At 43.1% G+C, this 14,335-nt stretch overlaps 1 protein-coding gene across 2 annotated transcripts in view; it reads left to right on the forward strand.

Moving 5' to 3' along the window:
- LOC107044891 (ephrin-B2) overlaps window positions 1-14,335 on the forward strand; it is a 167,400-nt gene that overhangs the window by 147,278 nt on the left and 5,787 nt on the right. Inside the window, exons 1-4 of one of the 2 annotated variants that reach the window (XM_015266954.2) lie at window positions 2,344-3,419; window positions 13,220-13,361; window positions 13,445-13,745; window positions 13,852-14,145. In XM_015266954.2, coding sequence (XP_015122440.1) covers window positions 3,301-3,419; window positions 13,220-13,361; window positions 13,445-13,745; window positions 13,852-14,145 — 856 coding nt within the window. In that variant the 5' untranslated portion in view covers window positions 2,344-3,300. Of the gene's footprint in view, window positions 1-2,343; window positions 3,420-13,219; window positions 13,362-13,444; window positions 13,746-13,851; window positions 14,146-14,335 lie in introns of those variants that run through there. The other variant, XM_015266955.2, reaches the window with a different exon arrangement.

Below are 14,335 nucleotides of genomic sequence, written 5' to 3' on the forward strand. Positions count from 1 at the left end.
CCCCCCCCCCCCCAACCCCTCTATCTCTCTTCACTCTTTTCACCAGCGCAGTCAATGTCACGTGAATAAATACACGAATTCTCCTATAGCAATGAATCCATCTACTCATTTTTTTAACATTCATTTTGCCATAAAGAATGCGCCTCCAGCACCGTAAAGTATTGCCGTGTAAATTGTTCCACTCAAGTCTGACCTCTCTTTATACAAACTAAAAAAAGAGAAAGAGAGAGGCAGAGATGGAAAATAGAATCGTGTGAGAAAATAGAATAAATTTTCAAATTGCCAACGTCACAAATGCGACCTAATTTCGGACGGGTCGCTTTTATTCTACGGTTAATACCGGGAAAATTTCGTTACCGTCGTGTCGCTTCATATCTCCATCCTCAAAGAGTACCAGTACATAGAGAAGAGGAGAAAGAGGCGAAGCTTATTGCTTGTTGGGAAAATATAAAAAAAAAGCTTAAAGGATAAAAAAGAGAGGGATAAGGGAAAGAAAAATAACATCGTGACGACGACCGTGACTCTATGGCGCCAATGATACTGCTGGAGAAACTTTCAAAAACAATGAGGCAATATGGCTCCATTGTCCTCCCATCGCTCTGAGCTATCGGGAGAGGAAAAAAGGAAAGCAATGAAAATAAAAAGAGGAGGGGAAACTAGAGTCCACTTATTATAAAATAAACATTAGGAGCCCCCCCTCCATGGCTGGAGACAGTCTTTTGGCAAACTTCTTCGGAATGGTCGGTCAGTTATTGTTTGACCTCGGTGGGATGCACAGTGGGATGAATCACCCCCTCGTTGACTGAGATCTGAAAACATACTAAACGCACCTGCCGCCCCTGAAATCATTGCCAAATAACCCTCGAGAGCCCCCGGGTCCTCAGTTGGGGCCCTAGTAAAAGTGAAAACTATTCGGAGGACAGTCAAAAGACGATTCAAGGAAGTTTGTGTACTTAGGACTCACTCTTATCCTTATTTTCTCGTTTTCGTTTGTATAGCCATGGTAAAAAAGGTCCCTCAAAATGTACTTACTTTTTACCTCTACCTTGACGCGTCGACAACACTTGGAAGAATTGCCGAGACAAATATTTGCTCAACATTATAACTCGACTGTCGCTGTATTCGGCATCAAGTGTATGGCCCTAACTAGATCGCAAGAACGAATTACCCAGTGACTTACATTTTGTTTTAATACTGGCATTGTACTAGGAGATTCGATATTATCAGGGGTCAGCGATCGGAGAGTGCCGACCTGCGGGGCCTCGAGAGAGTTTGTTTGAGAAAGATTTAAAGATGTTGGACTTACCGAGCGTGACTTGATTTTATTATAAACTCCCCCTCCCGCCAATCCACCCATTTTACTCCTTTTACTTCGATCGCCAAGATGCTTCGATCGCATTCTCTTTCTCTTCTTTTATCATCTCAAAACTCGTCCTACCCCACATCCTCTTTCACCTTTGGGCTATTTTTTTCATCCTCTCTGCCCACATTCATTTATTCATTCTTCACCTATTCTTTTGAAAAGCCTCGGACCAATCAGTTGTATTGATGTTCGGTTGAATTTAACTGGACAATCATCGAAAAATTCTCCGATTCGATAGGTGACTAGTCGGACATGAACTCTTCGTGGGTAGATACCGGTTTATTTTCCATTGGCCGGATAGCTTAAAAGAGCCGGTATGAGATGTGTGTCTAATATCATCTTGGGAATGCCGGATATTCTCCAAATCATGGCGCCACGGCGTATATCCACAGTTTAAAATCTCTGATGATTTCATAATGACGCTAAAACTCAGTGGAATAAATTGAGCGACTGGAATCAAGTTAATTCAAAGCGGAGCAAAATCGAGATGTAGCTGTCATCGTTAGCAGCCGAGAGACACTCTCGACATAAGTGGTCCGTGGATACGAGAAAAATGAAGAGTATAAAAAAAAAGTCAAATGACTTGTCTTTAGGGCCCACCGCGAAACAACTGCATTTTTTTTTTCAACTACTTTAGCAAAGAGCTGTTGGTCTCTCCAGACAATATTCATAAAAAATGGATCCATAGCTTTTAAAATAAAATAGAAATCCATGACAAGTAGAATGATTGAGTGAGAGTGGAGAAATGCATGGAGCGGTTCAACTTTTGTTAATATCGTGGCAACTGGCAAGTTGGAGAGAGGAAAAGGGGCTGATGTGAAGTTGTTGGAGTGGGGATGGGGAAGAATTTATCCGTAGGTACTCGTACATCTCCGGGTGTCCTCGGTTGAATTCGTAGGAGGCATCGTTGCCGAAGCAAAACGAAGCGCCTGCTGCCGACAATCCCCTCGGCCAACAGAGAACAGACGCGGTTGCGACTCCACTCGGGAAGGCTGTGTTACTCATACTCTCCGAGATTTCTCATTCAAACAAAACTCGAGTCCTCGTGCATGTGTTTCGGTTCGCGTTTTCCATACACGATTGATTGATATTTCAACAACAAGCGAACATTCGATAACAAAGCGATTCGTGTTATTTCCTGTTCATTGACTTTTTATTTTTTGTTTATCATTTCTGTGAGTGTTTGTGTTCATACTTTGATTGGATATTGATCAAATTGAGTGGTATACTGGTCAAAGAGGTGCTGGAAAACGGTGTGTGAACGGAAGTTGATGGAAAAAGACGAGAAATGTACTCCCATTCTGATGTTGTACTTTATGCTTAGTTTACTCTAACGCGTACAAGGCAAATGGTGGTTGAATAAATAATAAAGGATATATCCGAGAGAATAGAATGTACATGGGATTGTGTCAATTGATTTGGATAATTTAACGCCTGTGATAAATTAATTCTCACGGATACAAGCGAGTGTACACAATCGAGTGTACCTGGCATCTTATCGTAACTGTAGCCGGAAATGCAAAACACTTCCGGCGTCTCTGAGGTAAACGCCAGGGTTGACGGCATGCGGAACAATTGCTATTGGATTTACCCGAGCATAGTGAACCAATGAATGATCAAATCCATTGAATAAAATTCACTTGTCGAGTCTGACTGGTGGAGGAAAAAAGTTCAATTCCGATAATATAAAATAGCATACTTTTTCTATGAATGGAGAGAATAGAAACGTATCACCATAACGGGGTGGAGAATCGGAGTGGATCAATCTTCAAAGTGTAATAGTGTGTATGGATGTGGTCGGTTGGTTTTGGTGGAAGGTGGATGGTGGTAGACAGCGTAAACGACGAAGGTGGTGGTGTGTGGATTTATTAACAAAAGGAGCACTAATATTCTCCATTGTGCACCAACAATAAAAATCCAATCGGCCAGTTGTTACGATGGTTTCCCCGTCATGCGTAACTCTGGTTTTCCTCATTTGTCTGCAAACAGTATTGCTATCGACTGTGAGCAATTGTGCGAAAACCAGCAACATGTATTGGAACACGACCAATTCAATGTAAGTTCCCATACCCTGACCCTATCATAGTCATTATATTTTACAATGCATTATTACCGGGCTCCGTGTGCGTTAAATACCATTGGTACTTTCAATACCGAGCTTTTATATCACCAGTCCAATAATAACGGAGCACAGGAAAATCCCGTTCTCCCATGTAATAACATATATTTGTTACACATATGTGATGTTTAAGTCTCGGAGATTTCGATGCCGGTAACACAGCGCTCCCTCCTCGGAGCCAGGTAAAACTCTCCACTATCATCTTTTCGTTTGTCATAAAACCGACAAAACGAGATTTTTTTTATGGTGTTATATATTCTCAGTCCTATCTCTCCGTGTAGAAATTCCTAAGACTTTCAGAAAAGGGGAAGGGGGAGGGAGGGAGGGATTTTTTTTTATTATCCTTCAGCTGATAGCTCTCAGACTCGAAACCCGCTTGCCGTCGGATCGAATCTCACATGTACACTCAAAACTAGAATCTACAGCGTGTATTATGCAAATTTTAAATTCATCCACTGATAGGACGATCAAATTATCAAAGTGCCCTGGCTGACGTGAGTAAATTTATTAAAACCCGTTTTAGTAATCAATGAACGTGCTTTATACTCGATGAGATTCATTTAACATTGAATTCGCATTGTTCAACTCTCAAACATTCTTGATATGTCGTCAATGCGCACTTATCTCCGCCAACATATTCCTTCGGTCGTTTCCTTGAAGAGAATTCCTGACAGCGGCGATTCAGCGTTCGTTTCTCGATTCATGTAAATCACCCTCCTGCATGTATTCTTCGTTCCGTGACATGGATACCCAGTGAAAAATCATACATCAACGGAGAAGGTTGAAGAAAAAAAAAACCAAAACAAATAAACGACACAATTACAAATGGGAGGAGAAATTATTTTGGTGAATCAAAACGCTCGGCATTGTTCGGCGTTTCCTTTTTTCTTGTACTTTTTGCTTCTTTCATTCACATTCTTTTACCCCCAAACAAAAGCTCGTTCTCATTTTTTTTTATTCACTCGTATTTTTCTTCACGGCATCAGCGATTTATTTTGTTCATTATCTCCTAAACTGGCACCAACACAGTACAAAACCGGAAGTCAAGGAGGCAACGGTTACACGCCCACGTACTGCACGCACGTGCACTTTCTCGCGCCCTCGACTTGCTCACATTCCAGGTCACATTAATATTTTTTCACCATCCATCCATATTCATGATTGTTCATTTTAATTGTCCGGCAAAATGCTGATAATTTTTGAATAATTTTTCATGATTAAACAAGATGAGTAACACTGATACATCGAAGAAACAAGGGTTGGCTCCCTCTTGGGCCAGCTGCTTCCTGTTGGAAAACAGCCCTTGTAGATGAGAAAGCCGATGCCGGTGATTTCCAAAACCACTTGTAAAATCTCTCTCTCTCTCTTTCTCTCTCTCCCCCCCATGAAAAAAAAGGGCTGATCTATCTGCGCTTTTAAAATGAACCACCAGTCGGACATACAGCACCCACGGGAATTTGTCGCGTGTATAATTTCATGTAGCTACAACCGGGCGGACTCCCAATACCGTAATGCGCCCAAAACACGAAGGGGGCAGGGAAAAAAAATGGAGAAAAGATGAGCCCCATTTGTATACATACCGACTGATTCCCATAAAACCCTCATAATAATTGTTGTATTAAAAATATATAGCCGTCATGTGGCCCCCAACCTGACAACACTTATTCCTCCAGCACGTCTGGTTTTTCTTGATTTTTTTTTTGCTCGGGTAACCCCATGAGACCTCAAACTCGACCAACCATGAAGATTTCAACGAGATTACGTGAAATTTTAAATTAAGATAGCCGTGGTTTTATATCGTGTATATCGTGTCCCTCGGAGACCAACAATCGGTGTAAATTCTTTTCTCCATTTTTCTTTTTCCGTTCCCCTTGAAACTCACGCACTGGAGTAAGATTTGTAACTAGTGTACCGATGACACAATAGAGATTTCCGCCCCATCACACACTGGAAGAGAGGCACCCGGAAGACTCCTTCGGACGCCAGTCATTTCTTTGTGGAGACCCGAGACACACAAAAGCGATAGTGAAAGAGATAAAGACGAGTGCTCTGATGTATGCGAGGGTGGGATGTACATGCAATACATATAACTGGGTGCAAAAGCGAAACAGAGAAGAGGTTGAGAGAGAAAAAAAAATGAAAAATGAGAGATAGAAAAGAAAAGGAGGAGAAGAATGAGATGGATGGTAAGAATGTACAAAGTGCGTATGAGGGCACGGACCGCTTGTAAATCCATGAAGGAGCCGGCTCTTGTATCCGATGTAACGTGGCAATGGGTGGAGGAGGGAATTTAGGGTCGCACAAGAAGGAGTAAGCGAGATGAAGATAACTGGGGTAGGTGCAATGAAATCTGCGTTTTCATATTATTTTTCATCCTCCTCTCATGCAACCGATTCAATTCACACGTGTGTCTAAAATTTCATTCCCCCCGTAGACTTCTCTTTATTCCTGAACTTATTTTGCTTTCCGTGCCAAGATGAGAGAAATAAAAAGATTGCGAAGGGGATGGAGAAAAGATATGTGCTCACGGGAGGAGGGTCCCTGGGATACACCAAGTTTTTCAAATCAAATCCCTCATTGTCGGGTGAGTAATTCGAGGAGGATCGAAATAACCCATTATCCCGTAATGAGCGGCGCATTCACCGTTTCGGGGTGTTTCAAACGTATATATATATGTATGTAGTAATGTATGGGTTATATATGTGTGTACATATCTCTCCCTCTTTCGGTCGGTGAGCAACCGTTATCCTGCGGCGCTTACACGCACTTTCGTCTCTCATTTTGCTGAGGGATCGTCCTCTCACGAACGTCGCTCTTCAACGCGTCAAAAAAACTATATACATAATATATAAAAGTATAGTATATGATGTCGGCAAGAAATTGAAAAAGAAATGGGAGGAATAAAAATGAGAAACATTATTAACCGCTACCACGACGTGCAATTCGACGAAACAAGCACCTCAATGCTTGCACGCAGTGCAAGACTCCTCGATGTTACACCTCCAGGAGGTATTTTTCAATGCTAACCTCGGTTGTGTCCGGGTTGAAGCCCCAGAGATATCCCTGTTAGGTCCTCGAGATGATCGCTTTTTGTGTAGCTTCCGGGGATTTATCTCACACCCAAATATTCAATCATGAGAATACCATCGTTCCAAATTGATGAACTACATGGACCCTAAACCCATCAGTGATTAATCCATTTCCATTCTAATAAGTAGATAGATGAGAGCTGAGATACAACTGAAACATGAGGTCCTACTGTATCCAATTACATTTCCTGTTTCCCAAAAAAGTCGGGAATTTTCCCTTATTACAGAATATCACGTGTTGGCATCCAATTCCGAACGTGATTATTCCACTGACAATGAAGATAGATTCTCTTAACAGCTGCTTCAGCTCAACAACTCGGAACTTCTCCACTCAAGCATTTTTATGAATTTTCATTTTTTTTTCTCCAAGTCACCAGGAATCCCGATAAACCTGTAGAGGAACCATCGACCAGGGTTTATACTTCTCAAAGTCTCACGATGAATCGTCCTGTTTCACGAGATCTCCTCGGAGGCAAGAAATGCCCATAATCTAGATAACCGGCTTTCTACCTCGTTGCATCTATTCTCTACTACCTACTTCTTCCCATTTTTACTCCTCCCTTTTTTACAACTTTAGCCTGTGAAGTTTGATGGTCCCGAGGCTCTTTTCCTTTCCACGCACAAGTCCCGTTTATCTCACTCTCTCATATACCAGGAAAAGATTCCACAACCATTTGAAAATAATATGCTTCAGGTTTGTTTCAATGAAGATGAGGAATGTCTTACATGGATTCTCATCATGTTCACTTAGGGACCAAATGACACGTGTTTTCCGTGCGTGTCGGACGTCGGACGTCCACCTACCTTTAAAAAAAATACCAACAAAACCAAGTGAGGAATAAAATCATAATAATACTGGCAAGAGGACTCTGAAGGAATAGGCCGAAACGGGAAGCAGAGTATCGGGTGTCAAGCGAAGCCGTTTTCTTTCACTATAAAGACGTATATACGCCTTGTTAATGAACTCGACGACTAGCTTGTCTCGGATAATTACGTCGATTCCGAGTTCTATACGACCTGACCGTTGAATTAGAGACATCGATCGCCCAGATAAGGCCAAAAAAATTATATAGAAATTGAAAAACGAGGTAGAAAAAAGTGTGATCAGAGAACGCCATCCCGCGATACGACACCTGGGCTGCCAAATTATATTCAGATTATAGGTTCACTAATTTTCCCTCTTTTTCTCTTCTTTCCCTTCATGTTAACGCCTGTGGCATTTCGCCTGGAAAGGTGTCGCACGCCACCGACTGTGACAATTCAGCAATAAACACGCCAATTACGAAAGAATTTAAAAAAACAAAAAGAACCACCATCGACGACATGAATCCAATATTATCACCCACAGTATTCCACGATATAATGTAATTACCCATCGACTATTGCATAATTACACCACTCGATGATTTAATTCAAGAGTTCTCTGAATGCGAGTTTCAAACTTTCCTCGGGGGATTTAATTTTTTCTCCACCATTGAATTTGTTCTCACTTGAGAATATAAACTTGGATAATGATTGGTTTTGTATTTACGTCATGTCAAAAAACAAAAAATCAAGGAACAAGGCTTTGTCCATGAGACGAAGGGAAAGGAAAATAAAAAATGAATCGAAATGAAAGAATGGAGAGTACAAGGAATTTCAGCCGTAGCTCTCAAGAAAATTGACTGTACACGTAACAGGCGCTTTTACCCGAGCCATCTGAAACATTTTTTATGCCCAAAAATAACTGTTTCATTTCTAAAACCCGAAATCATACTACTAGACACTTTAATAACCTAGTAATATTAATTGATGGTGGAAAAAAGGGGGCCTTAATGAGCCGTTGTACTTTGTGCTTCCCGGAATGAATGTAGGTTTACGTCGGAAATATGTAGAATACACGCTTGAAATTCATTTACCACAGATGATCGGCTAATAGAGTTTTGAGAATGCGGTGGAGGAAAATACGAAGCGTAACGCCCCTATATGAGGATCACATATTCAGCTACTCGACTAGTCCCTATTTCATCCCGAAAAAAAAAAATGTTGAGTGGAACCTCCACTTGGAAAAGAGGGCAGATGCGGACAGTCGTGTGCAATGGCCCTAAGAAAAAAAAAGGAAGAAAGAAACAGCTGCTCTACTCTGTTCTCTACCCTCTACGCCGTGAGTTATGTTGTGATTCCACCATGGGACGTATTTTTTTTACCACAGTGAAAAGTATATACACGTGTACCCCAGCACGCACACGTCATGTATTTCGTAAACACGTGTATAAGCCCCAGCCACTTTTAAATTTTAATTTGTTATTTAATCCTCTTCTTTTTCATTTTTAACATCAAGCTCACTGCCGTCAGACATGATCGATCCCTGTGGTTTAAAACAAACCAAAAGAGATCAAAATGAAAAATAAACTTTCGAGGAGGCTCATTTTATTTATTTACTTTATTTTTTCTTCTCACGAAATTGTATATATTGGCATTCCTCCTCCTCACTTTGTATATCTCTTATTTCTTTATTCTCCGGGCGTCCGCCCCCCCCCCCCCCCCCCCCCCCCCCCCCCCCCCCCCCCCCCCCCCCCCCCCCCCCCCCCCCCCCCCCCCCCCCCCCCCCCCCCCCCCCCCCCCCCCCCCCCCCCCCCCCCCCCCCCCCCCCCCCCCCCCCCCCCCCCCCCCCCCCCCCCCCCCCCCCCCCCCCCCCCCCCCCCCCCCCCCCCCCCCCCCCCCCCCCCCCCCCCCCCCCCCCCCCCCCCCCCCCCCCCCCCCCCCCCCCCCCCCCCCCCCCCCCCCCCCCCCCCCCCCCCCCCCCCCCCCCCCCCCCCCCCCCCCCCCCCCCCCCCCCCCCCCCCCCCCCCCCCCCCCCCCCCCCCCCCCCCCCCCCCCCCCCCCCCCCCCCCCCNATTTGGTGGGTTGGTATGTGATAACGTCCGGATGTAATCTTCGAAAATCATATTTTTCAACAGTCATAGGTAATTATAATTGTATTGTTCGAAAATTTCCAATTTGATGGATCTACTCTTTGAGCCCTGATGGACTCGATTATATAGCAGGTAAAAAAACAAGCCAGACACACACACACACACACATACACACGTTTACGTGTACATGTCTACATAAAATGAAATATAACGTGACTAACAATTCTGAGAATCCTCCAGGTGAGGATGGGAGCCATTGGCTATACTATCGAGGCCCATCTCGTTCATATTCGTGTGTATCATGGTGAGTCGATGTATGTGGATGCTTTGGAGAATGAGAGGAGCTGAGAGAGAGAGAGAGAGAGAGAGAATGAGGAGGGGCGGAGGCCCAGAACTCGAAAAGTTTCTAGTAATCGATTCTTGGGTGGACGTTTCCCCGTTTCGTTTCTCATCTGTCTCTCTTCCCCCAACATTGAGGGATAACCAAAAAGAACGCCGCGGAAATTTATACCTGACTGAAGGCCCCAAAGGCAAAGGCGAAACCCAAAAAGATGCATCCCTCCCTTCAATGGTTTTGGACCTCGAAAAACCCGGGCGGTGGTTATATTCAACTGTGAAACGAAAAATATATGCTTTCGAGCAAAATAGCCTGCGAAACCCGGCGCGCACACACTCGTCTTTCCTTTCTTCTTTTGGTGAACACGTGAACACCAATTGGACTGGCCGAACTTGAAGGGGACAGCCACAGACAGAGACGGCGAATAAAAAAATATGTGAAACACCGGGTTTCCGAAAATAGAAGAATAGAAGAATACTTCTTTGAGCTTTTTCTCAAACAAAAAAGTGGAAAATCCGAGAAGTAGGCACTTAGGGGGGACTTTTATTGTGTGTTCAACACCATTTCATTTTTTTTTCATTTTCATGGGTCACCACACATCCCCCTCTCAAATTCTAGAGGGGAAAAAAAAATGAAGTTTCAAAAATTTTTTTTCAGCGGAATTTGTAAACTGAGACCACGAGCACGATGGCCATCGGGCAGTGTGATGAATGTCGGTGTAAATTTTGAAAAAAAAATATATATCCCTGTCTCAACGCCCAGCAGCTGCTTTCCATCATTAACATTTAAAATACCATAGGCAATAATACAATTTCAGAAACACATCGTAATTGCTTTAATATTCGATGACCATCAACATAAATACAATATAATGACCATTGGAAATACCATGGGAATAGACTTTTAATGCAATATAATTCTATTTATCTTGCCCCCATTTGGATTAGCTTGAAAAACAGAGCAGACCGCAATGGCCCGTGGGTGACGATGTTTCATTTCACAATTCCCAGTGGATTTCAGCTACCTGCCGGCTTACACCTATAATCAAGTGGGTCACTTTTTTTCTGTTCGCGCGACAAGCACGAGGGAAAAAGAGTGCGGGGAGGCCAGCAGAAAAAAAATATTTTCAAGGGGAAAAAAAGGGAAGATGTATTTGTGGTAGTTGGTTTGGGGCTGTATCCTTGGAGAGAGTCTTCGAGGTATACAAGAGGGCCCAGGTATAGGCCCCCCGAGGCCAGTCGCACACATAAATGAACAAAGAGACTCATGCGAACCTTCTCCCCCCACCATTTGTCTACGAACCAATCTCAAATTTATACCGGTTTTAAGAGCAATTGTTAATGATAAATACCAGTGGTACACCACCTTGCTGTTATTGGCACAAGTGATTACATTCGAAAGACTGATTTTATTTATTTTTTATTGTATGACCAAAGTGTTTCCATTATTGGATTCGTGAAATATATCCCCATTGTATGGAAACCAAATAAAACAAGGCACAAAATTATTACATTGAATCGTGAAAAAGAAATGCGAAAAAGTATCACATATGAAGTTGAATAAATTGGTACGTTAACTCCACAGACAGAGAATACCAATTTACCCCAAAAATACATTCTGCCAAGAATGTCGTGTCCGTCTGTCTCCGAATGGAATAAATATTTAAAGTAAACTAATAATAGTGTAGCCGTACGGGCCACCCGATGACATTTTAAGGATCAAAAGAGACCGACGACAGAAGTTAAGTTATTATTGCTTTCAATTATCACGTCAGGTGAATTGGTTTTTATAGCGAAAATGAAAAAAACTAAACACGAGAGATTAATGCTGGTTAATTCAATAGAATGTTCCAAACGTCGGCGTGTGTCACAGTTAAAAGATAGTAAACCAACAGTTCCCCAAAACTATAACGCATACAGTAACGACAAACGCCACACGTTTTTGGATCTTTTGCTCCACCCATTGCGGGCTCTTTGACGTCGTTGGCTTTGATATTCCTACCAGAATATCCCTGCTTTGCTTTTTCATCTGTTTCTCCATCTCCACCGCCTTATTACCGTGTCTCTTCACTCTCGTGGTAAAAGCCACGTGACAAAAAATAAAGACCCACGAGCAAAGAAGAAAAACTATCAAAACCATTAATTGATTTTTACTTGTCTGCAAGTTCTCATGCCTCCCCCCACCCCCCATTTTTTTATTCCAATACAGTTACTCATTCTACTGGCGATTTCGATTATACGACAAATTCAGTATACGCCCACTTTTTCGATATTCCAATTTGTCCGATTCGCCAAACTGTCTCGCCCATAAATTGGAAACGTATCCGTTTTTAGTCCAATTACTGGCTTCCAATGAAGTGTCTAAAAATTTTCATTCGCGGATGGTATCACCACCAGCAGCACCAGCATCAAGCAATATGATTTGCTATTAAGAAAACATAAGAAGTGAAAGGGATAAAAAAACAAGAATAAAAAAAGGCTCTGTAGAAAAGGGGTGGGGGGAAGCCGTCGGTTCACACCAAAAGACAAAGAGCTGCAAAGAGAAAGGTGAAGAGAAGAGAAGAGAGGTAGAGGGTGGGGAGTGAGAGAGGTGGCAGGTTAGCTCGGAACGAACACGTACGATGCCGCAAAATCGAAGCTGAGGTGGGCGTCCACACGGTTGTCGGCGTTCACAAACACACGGACATATATACTGACGATATAGTGGAAGAGATATATATACAACAACGGTTGCCTAGGGACTGAGAGTCAAGCCGACACACCATACCCAAGAACGGATATTATCGCCAAACGTTAATTTGCTCGAGGCCGTCCTACCATCCAATTTTCGAGCCCTTACACGCCCACTTACGAGATCGTCCGTTAATACTACGAAATGTCGAAACGCGTTTGCTCGCTCTCCCTTCACTCAGATGCATATACACAATATATGGGGAGAACAGTATGGGGAGAACATGCATCTGTATGAAGGTGGAGAGAAGAATTAAAAGATGATGAGAAAAAAAAAAGGTGAAGAGTATGAGAAGATCTTTTGTACATATTTAAACTGGTATGTAGGACGTCGATCAGGCCCAAGGGTGCATCTATCACTGCACCTAGTGCAAGAGATTTCACGTATTTTTGCGCCGAGCAGTGTGAAGCGCATTGTATAATATATGCGGTAGAAAAGGGGAAAGAGGGTAAGATAAAAAAGCATAGAAATCGCGGCAGCCAGTCCATGGCAAATACCTGGCAGTAGGGGGAGAACCGGTTGTAGAGTTCGAGAAGATCGAGAAAATTGAGAGGATGCGTCTCTCAAAACTTCTCCAGCACTCTCCACTCTTGTCTATCTGACAATGTGCAATAATATACGATAGCTATTTACACGATATATACGGCACTCTTATCACCTCGTTTTTTCCCTCTCTCTCTGTTACAGATTTCGAATAGACAATACCGATCACATCATAGATGTAAACAAAAATAATGCGGCCTTTGAATATGACCAGGTCAATATCATATGTCCTGTCTACTTGCCAGGGACTTACGACGATGAGGCTGAGAAATACATAATTTATAATGTAAGTTGTAATTGAATGAGAATGTGAATATCCCAATTTGAATTTCAAATAATCATTGTGATGATGAAAATTTCATTCATCAGGTGTCGAAAGAAGAGTACGAGACTTGCCGGATAACGAATCCAAGTCCGCGTGTTATAGCAGTATGTGATAAGCCCTTCAAGACAATGTATTTTACGATAACATTTAGGCCATTCACACCACAACCGGGTGGATTAGAATTTCTCCCCGGCCACGATTACTACTTCATCAGCACCTCATCCAAGGACGATTTACACAGGCGCATTGGTGGACGTTGCACAACTCACAACATGAAGGTCGTTTTCAAGGTGTGCTGTGCAAATGACACCAATGGATCATCAACATCAACATCCCGTAACTACTGTAATTATCAATTGCTATTTTTTTCATTATTCCCTCCCCCCTCTCTCTCTCTCTCTCTGTCTCTCTCCCTCGATAAATATTCGTTTCTCTGATTTCCCCTTCACAGTTCCATCAGCTGGCACCAACAGCGGCAGTAGTACAGTATCAAGCTCAACGAGTATTGGTATTTCGGGTGGTAATGGCGTTGGTATGCCACCATCACCACCTCCAAGTGTCTTCAAAGGTGGGGATCGATTCTACCCGGGAGGCAACATCTATCATCATCAACCTGGTACAGCGCCCACTCTACCCCATGCGCCCCCACCAAACTATCCGTCACATCCCCATCAGCCGCCGATTCACAATGGACAACCGTCCTCGTCACCGCCCAAGACCTCGATCACCCAGAAGAAGAAGAACAGTACGTATGCTTGATAAAATAAGAACAAGAAAAATACCAAAGAATTACTCGAATAATCCCCCTTCACTCTCCGCCATACTCTCTTTCTCACCCAGCACCTGCCCGCCTCACGGCATCAACTCATTCTCCTTTTCGTCTTTCATTTCATCGCGGCCTTTTTCACCTTCGCCCTCATCCCCCTCCCCCCCCC

This window comes from Diachasma alloeum, unplaced genomic scaffold (assembly GCF_001412515.2).
Source record: "Diachasma alloeum isolate Michigan unplaced genomic scaffold, Dall2.0 Dall_scaffold_00832, whole genome shotgun sequence".
Taxonomy (NCBI): Eukaryota; Metazoa; Arthropoda; class Insecta; order Hymenoptera; family Braconidae; genus Diachasma; species Diachasma alloeum.